Source organism: Scatophagus argus, chromosome 9 (genome assembly GCF_020382885.2).
Source record: "Scatophagus argus isolate fScaArg1 chromosome 9, fScaArg1.pri, whole genome shotgun sequence".
Taxonomy (NCBI): Eukaryota; Metazoa; Chordata; class Actinopteri; family Scatophagidae; genus Scatophagus; species Scatophagus argus.
Genome location: NC_058501.1, coordinates 24,722,921 through 24,733,482, shown reverse-complemented (window position 1 = coordinate 24,733,482; position 10,562 = coordinate 24,722,921). Strand labels below are relative to the sequence as shown.

Below are 10,562 nucleotides of genomic sequence, written 5' to 3'. Positions count from 1 at the left end.
CAAAACAGAGTTTGCAGCCACAAGTCTGGACGTGAGCACAAAACCTCACAGTGATTTGCGAAATGACAAAGTGAGTGAACAAACAAGTGAAGCAAGTGAGGATAATAATCAAACAACTGACTGCACAACATCAGCGCTTCACACATCCTCTTGTCAGACCTGCCTGGTGGCAGAAAAATGACAGAGTGAAAAACATCAGCAAAGTAATTCTTCTCCTTAGATAAAATAACTGTGGCCTAAAAGGACAAAAAGCATGTGAAGCTGCTTTTGGAAACAACAGTCACGTATGTTTTTATATGCTGGGAGAAGAAAAGTCCACAAAGTGCATCAAGATTTCAGAGCGTCACATTTCAAACATCCTTCTTAGTTAATTTCAAAGAGTTTCACACGTGTTCCACTACACGTTAGTTAAACCAAATAATTCAAACCCTTCCTAATAACAATCCTATCAACACAGCTCGACAGGCCGGACACGACTTAGAGAGCAACAGGACTGAATTCCTTCACAGATGTTCTGCAGGCCTTGCAGCGGAAGGTTACAGCTTGACCTCCTCATCACCATCAAGTGGACATTTCTCAACACTGCATGGTCTGCCATACCAAAGTATTACATGGGGGTGCAGACAAAATTATTGGGACTGGGCTGTTGTTCGGGCTTTGGGCTCGACCCCTGACCTCCAGTGAAGGGAAATCTTAATGCTTCAGCATACCAAGACATTTTGGACAATGCTATGCTTCCAACTTTGTGGCAACAGTTTAAGCCCTGACCTCAACCCCATCCAACACCTTTGGGATGAACTGGAACGGAGATTGTGAGCCAGGCCTTTTGGTCCGTGTGTGACCTCACAAATGCTCTACTGCATGAATGGGCACAAATTCCCACAGAAACACTCCAACATGTTGTGGAAAGCCTTCACAGAAGAGTGGAAGCTGTTAGAGCTGCAAAGCTGTCTGTGTGTTTACAATGAGACGTCATTAAAGTCCCTGTCGGTGTGATGGACAGGCGTCCTAATACTTTTGTCCATATAGTGTATTTTAATTGCAAAAAAAATGTTAAGTTTATCACATATGTTCAGTGTGAATGTTCACATTTAATGATATGATTTTCATTCAAATAAACTGAGTGTGATTTATTACAACAGACAGAATAACTCATTAGGAATTAATTAATGAGTCTGCATTAATTTGATTTAATCACAATTAATTTATTCACACTGATGCGATAAGACAGAAAAAACTTCACATGTGACCCTTTTCATTGAGTTTATGTAATAAAAACAGATGAAAGTTTACATGTAATTTTCAAACAATTTTGTGCTTAATTACTAACTGAACCTCAGAAACCTCAGACATGCAGTGAAAGTTAAAAAGGTATCAGATATTTGCACTGCAAGCTATTTGACGCCGTCGATTGCTTTATTACTTCTGTTTTTTTCTTCTGTCTCTCAGAGAGATTAAAACTTTTGAAGATTAGTTTCAAAGAAGCCTAAATGTTGTAACCAGACCAAACCGGTCAAAATGAGTCATATTTGCCAACTCCAGAGCTGCTGTTCTCTGCCTGAGCCTCACTGGAGCATTCGAAACTTCCTCTGCTGATAAAGAGGCGCGACAACACAGCAGCATGACACGTGACATTCAAATGATTAATGATTATTTTTCTTATCAAACGGCACGCTGTGTTGAGCATACATTAAAGCCCTTGTTGACTTATGTTCAGTCGAAAACAGAAGAAAAGATCATTTTATCTTGTTTAAAGAAGCAGCGACGTCCCTGAAAAAGATGTCGTCTTGCTCTTAAACCTCCATGAGGCCTTCAGCATTAACGACGCCTTCACAGACGTGCAGGTTGTCCCATGGGCCCAAACACACACACACACACACACACACACACACACACACCGTCACAGATGCTGGCTGAGCTTGCTAACAGTCTGTATGGTTCTTTCCAGATGTTGCTCATGTGTGGTTTTTGCGTTGCATCACAGAGTCTGTGAGTTTCATGTGAAGGTGTAGCGACGCTCTGGTGGTGTTGGCTCTTAATGCAGCGAGTGATGGAAGGCCACGGACTTTCAGTGCTGGATTCCAGCCTCATCAAAATCATGTGTTCACTTGGAGACCATGAAGATCCATTTTAACAAGGAAGGTGGTTTTATTTCCCTTTACATTAATATTGTTATTTGTTTCTGTTTATTAGAAAAGTCTGACAAGAAAATATACGAGAAAATACAATAAAATCTCAAAACAGGAAGAATAAAAGTCAGAATTTTCTTTGTACGCATGCAGCCATCATAAACCTCGACGTGTTGCACACATACTGGGCTGTGATGACTACGCACACGCAGCTCAGCAGCTCATTTGTGAGAGTTTGCTGACAGTCGTCACTCACAGAATTTCAGAAAGTGCATTAGTGAAGTGTGTGTGTGTGTGTTTCCTAGTGCTACACAAAGCAAACACTTCCAGTTAAACATTAGCAAACCTCCTCCAGCATGCACACTGTTTTGTACTTATGTATTTCATTTGATAATAGAAGAACTTGGCACGTATGGTCCGAGGTTCACACCAGACCGACGTGGATGCAAATGAATTTCTCAAACAAAAGCAGAAGTTGTTCATTTCAAGGCTGCGAGAGACAACTTCAGTCTGTCACAGAAAACAATAAGTTCTGCTTTTAGGATGCTCTCCTCTGTAATTTCAGACATATTAGCCACAGAGAGCTCAGCAGGACGACGCCAGTGATGGCAGAGGCGGAGGAGGTTAACTACGCTTCGGTTGTATTCAAAAACAACCAACAAGCTGGAGGTACGTTTACCTTTTTAAAGACGTACATGAAAACTTGTGAGGCCATTGTTTCATTGTTCATGTGATCATTCTCACTCTCACTGCTTGTATTTTCTGCAACAACATCCCATAATAATTAGGATTTAAGGGAGACCAAAAAGATCACTGCTATAACCGTCCAATGTCTCCCCAGCGCTCAGACCCAAGTTAGCATTTACCTTCAGCTTAACTCGACACACCTGCGCTGATGTTTCCACAGAATGATGTTGACTGTGAGTTTAAAAATGTAAAATTAAGATGTCATTTTGGCTGCTTGATTATTACTCTGAGGACTGAACCCACGGGTTTGGCTTAGTGCTTGATTGCACATTTTTGTCACCCACAGTGGAAACTCCAGCCTGACCACAGCTTCTTAAAACCGGTTAGAAGAGTGTGTTGTGAAAATAATTGCTTAATGTCAGAAGGTTTTCACTTTTCATATGCTCCACTAACTGTGACACAATTTCATCATCTTGGGTTTTATAGCTGATGGTTTTAATGCCCTGTGAGCTTCTGCATGTTTTATTAATTTGAAATGAATGAATTTGCCTTTGATTTAACTCAGTAATGAGCAGTGGGATTATGTCCTTCAACCCCTCAGCTAAAAAGAATGAGGAAACTGTGTATGATGAAGTGAAGGTCCGCACCGAAACCACAAAGCAAAATGTTGACACAAACGGTAAGTCGCAAAAACAAACACAACATTCAGACAAGCCTGCAACTGGGAGCATTTCTAATAATACTTCTACTACTGCTTCAAGTAAAGTGATAAGTGAAGGGGAAAAACAACTTATTTGAAAATAAAGAGAGCTCCACAAAAGAGAAGCCCAGTGATCTGGACGCCCTCTGGTGGCTGGCAGCAGTACAGCTCATACACTCATCCCCCTCCATGGTAACAGACGGGACATGGACCAGACTAAAAACTCAAGTGTCCACATCAAATAAATTTTTCCCAAAGATGTTTTCTGTCATTTTAGGTCGTTCTTGTCACACTGATGTTTGTTCAAGTGCTCATTTTTCTGATAAGCTGAGTTTTAATCATATTTGATGCTGTGAAAAGCGGCTGGAATGTCATGATTGACAGCTGCTCCTGATTGACACCAACACAGCAGTCGCATCTGTGGTATTTTGGCTTCACTTTTGTGCCATGAGCAGGAGTGGAGATGCATTGTCCTTACATGTTGTACAGTCCATATGAAAGAAGTCAGAGTTAGTCAAATCAAGTCTTTTGTTTCTGACAGTCTTTTGAATATAAAGTTTGGTCTCCTCCTCGAATCCACACAGTGAAAACTTTGTACCCAAACACTGTAACTCTGAAAGACGCCTTCTCGATTTGCTTCACTCAAACGGCTAAAGTCTTAAATTTTGTGTCTGTTGTTCTCATTCTCTGCAGGACTGTTGACAGACAAGAAAGCAGACGTCAACAGACGTCATCGGTGGTTGGCCTGCTTTTTTGGGATTCTTTGCATCCTTTTGCTGGTGGCCATCATAGCAGTTTGTGTCTACTGTAAGTATCCGAAACAGTCCATCCAGTAACCTAAATCATTTTTAAAATATTTATTGTCACCGACTGCAACTGTGTGCCTCGAACTGTTTTCTGAATCTGTTAGGAACAAAGTTAATAACTAGTCTTTATTTTTAAGTTTATTTTCAGCAGTGTGCAATCATTTATTCACATTCTGCTCAGAGGCCCATTGTAATGTGCTGTGCATTTGTTCACTTTGTGGTTACTTTTCCCAAATGAAGCAAATTGAATGAGTACAAATTTATTCATTTTCCTTAAGTTAAATTTAACTCTGGAATCAAACTTTCTTTATATGGTGTGAGTATACTGAACTGAACATATGAATTCATATGCTGACAGAATTAGAGGAAGGACTTTTGCATGGTTTTCTTACTATCAGCGTATCCTGTGATCAGACCAACACCACACCGAGCCTACTGACTGTATTGTCTGTGTGCTGAAGCGTGTCGTATCTTCTTCCTCTGTGTCATATTGAGCTCCACTGTAGTGCATCACACAATGAGCCACAGCACTTTCAGCAAGTCAAATATTTAGTTAAGCAAAGGAAATGATGGCGTGGAACAGCGTGCTGCAGGGGGAGCTGGAGAGCACTGAGATGCAGTTATTTATTGTATCTATTGCTAAGCTTGTTTTCTCCAGCTAAATTAACTCGTTATCACATTTATATCAAAATAAGGGCACTGAAAAACATAATTGCACCACGTGGCCATTCTACAATTCTGTATTTGAATATTTTCATGGGATTTGTTGATCGATTAAGAAAAAAAATTAGAATCTATAACATTCAAATGGCTGGAAAACTGAAGCAGAATTCTCAGGTTTCACCCTACAAAAGTAGAAAAATGACCAAAAACAAAGTGGTTGCAAACAATTTTATTATTGCTGTTCCTCAAGAAGTTCATTTTCATGTTGCAGTTACTACGTTAAGTGAGAAGAGTGAAGAGAAGCAGCTAAGAGAAAACCAAACGACTCTACTGGCTGCCGTTCAAAACCTGAATAACCTCAATCACAAACTCATGTCTGACAGTGAAAACTTGGCGAGGGAGCACAACAATCTGACAGTCCTGTTTGACAACCTGAATCAATCCTATGCTGCCTTAGAAAGCAAGGTCTCAAACCTGACTGCAGAGATCCAGGAACTGAAGGCACAGAGGAACAACTCGGAGAGGGAGCACAACAATCTGACAGTCCTGTTTGACAACCTGAATCAATCCTATGCTGCCTTAGAAAGCAAGGTCTCAAACCTGACTGCAGAGATCCAGGAACTGAAGACACAGAGGAACAACTTAACAGAGACAATACAAGACATGGAGACACAGTGGACAGAGTCCAACGTCAGTCGAGCTCAGTGGAGCATTGATGCCTACTGCCCCAAAGTAAAAGGAGGTTTGTTCACGACTCATTAATGGGATCCAAAAATAACCAATAACAGTAACATCACAGTGCAGTAATGCAGTTTATTGTTTGTTCTCAGGTGTTTCAGTAAGAAAGTGTAACTCCTGTCAGAGTGGGTGGACCTCCTTCCAGTCCAGCTGCTATGCCATAAATAACGCAAAACTGAACAATCAGAAAACCTGGGCTGAAGCTCAAGCAAACTGCAGACAGAAGGTTTCACACTTGGCTGTTATATCTAACAATACAGAGAAGGTAAGGAGGAAACCTAATGTATGAAAGTCAGAGTATTTTCTTTAAGTGTGAACACACTGTGAGTCTGCAGGCCACAGTGTGTTTATTTAAATGCAGTGTTGATCTGACTCTGTCTCTCTGTTAGGCCTTTGTCATTAATCATAGCTGGGACGGCTTAGGATACTGGATTGGACTGAGAGTTGAAGAGGGGAAATGGAAGTGGGTGGATGGACGTGATCTGACTGAAGAGTAAGAGACGTGTTCTGAAAGGTTTTGAATCATAAAATCTGTCAGCTTTGACCTAAACAACATGTTCTTCCCTCAGCTTCTGGAAACCACAACAACAACAACCACCTACTGAGGGTCACTGTGCAGTTTCTTTTGAGAAAGGTGGACTGAAATCGGCAAATTGTACTGAAAGATACGGATGGGTGTGCCAGAAGGAGGGTTTATCTGTTTAAACGCAGCAGTCAGACTGGAGAAAGTCACATGACCTGGACTCGAGTCACATGACCTGGACTCGCACTTGAGCCTTTTGATTTGAGAAAACTTCCCCCCAAGTAGTAAAAAGTACGTCATTGAAAAGCCATTACCAGGCTGATAAAGCAATTACCTTCTGAATCAACTGACTGTGATGTCAAAATTGTCAAACGCGTATGGATTTTCCTCTGGGTGAGTACACCTGTGGAGGTAAAAATGTTTGTACCAAAATAGTCACAAAATAAAAAGACATTATAGATAAGAAAATCCCACTGATTAAAACACACGTCACACACACACTGATTACCACGTACGGACTTTTGCAGCTCATAAACATGAGAGTTTAACTTAATAATTTCCAATAGAGCAGCTTTTCCTGCCCGGAAAAAGAGGAGGATGACATAAAAGAGCCAAAGTCTACCTTGGAATCACATCCACTGAAAACGTAAACCCGTCAGTGCAGTCTTGTGTTAATCCTCCCACTGCAGGAAGGCACTGACTTCCATCTCGGAGCGGAGCAGGAAATGGTGGAGGACCCACACTTTGACCGTCAAGTCGTCCGTAAGATCAAGATATGACCGTGGCCTCGCCAAATATCATACTCCTATCATACCGTTTAGCCCTCCACATCCCCAGACGTCAACCAGCCTTGGTCCTCAGTCCACCAGTCCAAACTCACTGCCAGGAAGCTCAGTGTTTTATTTGACTCAAACATCAGCTTTGACCCCCCCAAGTCAAGGAAACCGTCCAATCCTGCTTCATCCAACTGCGTATGATCTCCAGACTCAGACCGCTCAGTCTGACCTGGAAAAGGTGATCCATACCTTCATTTTCTCCAGGTTAGCCGACTGCAACTCTCTTCTGTGCAGCATCTCAAACAAGTCCCTCTCACGCCTCCAACTAGTTCAGAACGCAGCAGCTCAGCGGTTTCAACAGACGACGTCACATCACCCCCATCGCAGCCTCCATCCACTGGCTGCCAGTCCGTCTTAGAACTGGTTTTGAGATTTTACTGATCACTTTCAAAGCACGTCTGGGTGTGGCTCCAAGTTACGTAACCGAGTTGTTGACTCCCTGTGAGCCAACCCGAAGCCTGAGATCCTCGGGTGGAGCCCTTGTGGTGGTTCCAAAGTCGAGGTTCAAGGCTCAAGCTGACCGGGTTTTTGGTGTCAGGGCTCCTCGGCTTTGGAACGACCTTCCAGAGGAGATAAGGCTCACGAGGTCGGTGACCTCTTTAAAATCACTTCTCAAAGCCCACGTCTATAGACTGGCTTTCACATCATGTCGTCTTTTTGCTGTCCCCTTTAACTTATTGGTTTTAAATTGTATAATTCCTATATTTATTATTAATCATTTTTCTATTTCATTTGCTGTTCTTTTAGCTTTTAAATCTTCAACCTTGTTCACCAATTTTCTATTTATATTTTGTTGATTGTCTTCTGTTTGTATGCCATTTGTTGGTTTTGTTTTTAATGATCGTTAAGCACTCTGGAAACCTGGTTTCTGACAGGTACTATACAAATCAAGTTGTTATTATTATTATCATTTCCGTATGTATTTTTTGTTGTGCACAAACTGATATCTTGCACTCGAGGTGTGAACTTAGCAGTCATGAACAGAGTGTCACTCTTGCCAACACGTCACGTGTCCTGCCACAGTCACCGCAGCTCAGAACTTCCCTTCAGAACAGCACAGTTTTATCTGATAGACCTTAAAAAACAGCACCGTCACAGCTTCAAAGCAGAAGTCCAGTCAAGACCAGCACGGCGGATCAGAGTCCCTTCTGACTCCACTTACAGCCTTCATCGAAGACAGCAGCGGGACTTTGAGCATTTGTTCAGGATGAACAGGAAGCCACTGGAGGCGACTGGTATTTTAAATCATTCAAATGTTTATGTATCAGCATGTCAGACACTGTTTTGTCCACCATTATGTTGTCTGTATTGGATATCTTTATTCTTTGTAGGTTTTTTGGCAATAAATCATGCTTCTTCCTCTGTTTCTCTTCTTACTCTTCACCACTCAGGATAATAATCAAGGTTTATCCAGTGTGCTCAACATATTAGGAGTAAATCTGCAAGTTCAGTTTAGTTAAATGAATGTTTGATCTGATTATTATCTCTCAGGGGAGGTTAAGGAAGAAGCTGACGATGTTAATGCAGCAGCCTGATGCTAAACAAAACGTGATAGTGATGAAGGTTGCAAATGTGAACGTTTCAAAGCTCAGCCAGAAGTTCCTTTGGTTTTATGCCTGAAATGCACTCAAAGCCTTTGAATGTGTGAAATCACGTCCCTGAGCTGCTTCCAATGAATTCTTGTGTTTCTCAGTGTGTTGGGTGATGCTGCTGCTAATCATGGCCCTTCGTATTTACTGTGAGTACCTCCCACATCAGAGCTTCTTCTCCTCTTTGCTTGTTTTGAAGGTGTTTAAACAGTCAGATGCTCATACTGGAACAGTTTTTGTTCGCTGTAATTCCTTCTCTTGTTCATATTGGTCCTGTGCGAAAATGGATTCCAGTGTTTGTCTGAAGCCGCTATGGGGCTCCAGCAGTCTGAGTTAAGGAATCGAGTAGAAGTCACCCATCATCGTGTTTTACAGACAGTATTTCTGTGTGCTGAGCTGCAGTGAGGTGATAAAGTCTTCATATTAGCTTCAAGTAAAGTTTGAAATGTATTTTGCACAGAATGAGAATGTGGACTTTGTCCTCCATCACATACACTGAAAGTGGACGGAAGGAATCTCTTATTTGCCAGAATGAAGATGAGGATTTTTGAGAGAAAACACAGTTTCCCCCTCACTGCTGTTTTTTAGATAGAGTCAAACCTCAACGTCCTCCTCTGTCTGTCCTCACTGTAGTTACTTCTGTCATGTCTGAAAACAACGCCAGACTGACTGCAGAGATCCAGGAACTGAAGACACAGAGGAACAACTTAGCAGAGACAATACAACACATGGAGACACAGTGGACAGAGTCCAACGTCAGTCGAGCTCAGTGGAGCATTGATGTCTACTGCCCCAAAATAAAAGGAGGTTTGTTCACGACTCATTAATGGGATCCAAAAATAACCAATAACAACAGTATGCCAGTGTGATAATGCAGTTTATTGTTTGTTCTCTGTTGTTTCAGTAAGAAAGTGTAGTTCCTGTCAGAGTGGGTGGGCCTCCTTCCAGTCCAGCTGCTATGTCATTAATATCGCTTTAACGGCTTATCGGAAAACCTGGGCTGAAGCTCAAGCAGACTGCAGACAGAAGGTTTCACACTTGGTTGTTATATCTAACGATGCAGAGAAGGTAAGGAGAAAACCTCATGTATGAAAGTCAGAGTATTTTCTTTAAGTGTGAACACACTGTGAGTCTGCAGGCCACAGTGTGTTTATTTAAATACAGTGTTGATCTGACTCTGTCTCTCTGTTAGGCCTTTGTCAGTAATTACACCTGGGCCAGTTCAGGATACTGGATTGGACTGAGAGTTGAAGAGGGGAAATGGAAGTGGGTGGATGGACGTGATCTGACTGAAGAGTAAGAGACGTGTTCTGAAAGGTTTTGAATCATAAAATCTGTCAGCTTTGACCTAAACAACATGTTCTTCCCTCAGCTCCTGGATACAACAACCACCTACTGAGGGTCACTGTGCAGTTTCTGTCCTGAACCAGGGGCTGAAGGCAGTAAACTGTGGGCAAAGAAACCACTGGATCTGCCAGAGTAAAGGTTTATCTGTTTAAACACTGCTGTCAGACTGGAGAACATTACAGGAAAGTGTTGAAATGTTTGAAGCTGTTGCTGCTAATTGGCCAGTAGGGGGCGCTACATCTCTTATTGTCAACAGAATGAGGCCAGGAGCTGTTTTACTGAAGTGCAGTTACACTGTTATCTGTCTTATTTTTAAATTCAGCCCAAATTTTAGTTTTAGTCAACTGATTTGCATAAAAATGCTGCTGGACATTTTTGTGACTGTCTTTTCCATCCAAATCAGTAATGTGGAAGTGTTTTGATGTGTGTTTTGCAAAGACAAATTTCTAATGTTTATCTTTGTGGTATCACAATCTTTTTCGTCTTGTCAAGAAAGAAATGAAATAAATGGTGAAGTGTGATATATCTTTCATGTTTATGTCAC

General features: G+C 41.7%; 1 protein-coding gene across 6 annotated transcripts; it reads left to right on the top strand.

Moving 5' to 3' along the window:
- The first annotated feature begins 2,059 nt into the window (after positions 1–2,059).
- Positions 2,060–10,501, top strand: LOC124065246 (C-type lectin domain family 12 member B). 6 transcript variants are annotated; one of them, XM_046400466.1, is made up of 8 exons: positions 2,060–2,798; positions 3,418–3,495; positions 4,210–4,323; positions 5,257–5,648; positions 9,400–9,478; positions 9,576–9,739; positions 9,864–9,967; positions 10,044–10,501. In XM_046400466.1, the coding sequence occupies exons 1-8, from the start codon at positions 2,735–2,737 to the stop codon at positions 10,168–10,170; spliced, it is 1,122 nt and encodes a 373-aa protein (XP_046256422.1). In that variant the 5' UTR covers positions 2,060–2,734; the 3' UTR covers positions 10,171–10,501. The 6 variants fall into 6 exon arrangements, with proteins under 6 accessions (XP_046256422.1, XP_046256425.1, XP_046256424.1 ...); XM_046400469.1 differs by lacking the exons at positions 9,400–9,478; positions 9,576–9,739; positions 9,864–9,967; positions 10,044–10,501 and adding exons at positions 5,816–5,988; positions 6,113–6,216; positions 6,293–8,061 and having other exon boundaries at positions 2,070–2,798; positions 5,257–5,486; positions 5,613–5,727; XM_046400468.1 differs by lacking the exons at positions 9,400–9,478; positions 9,576–9,739; positions 9,864–9,967; positions 10,044–10,501 and adding exons at positions 5,816–5,988; positions 6,113–6,216; positions 6,293–8,061 and having other exon boundaries at positions 2,071–2,798; positions 5,257–5,383; positions 5,510–5,727.
- The last annotated feature ends 61 nt before the right edge of the window (positions 10,502–10,562 follow it).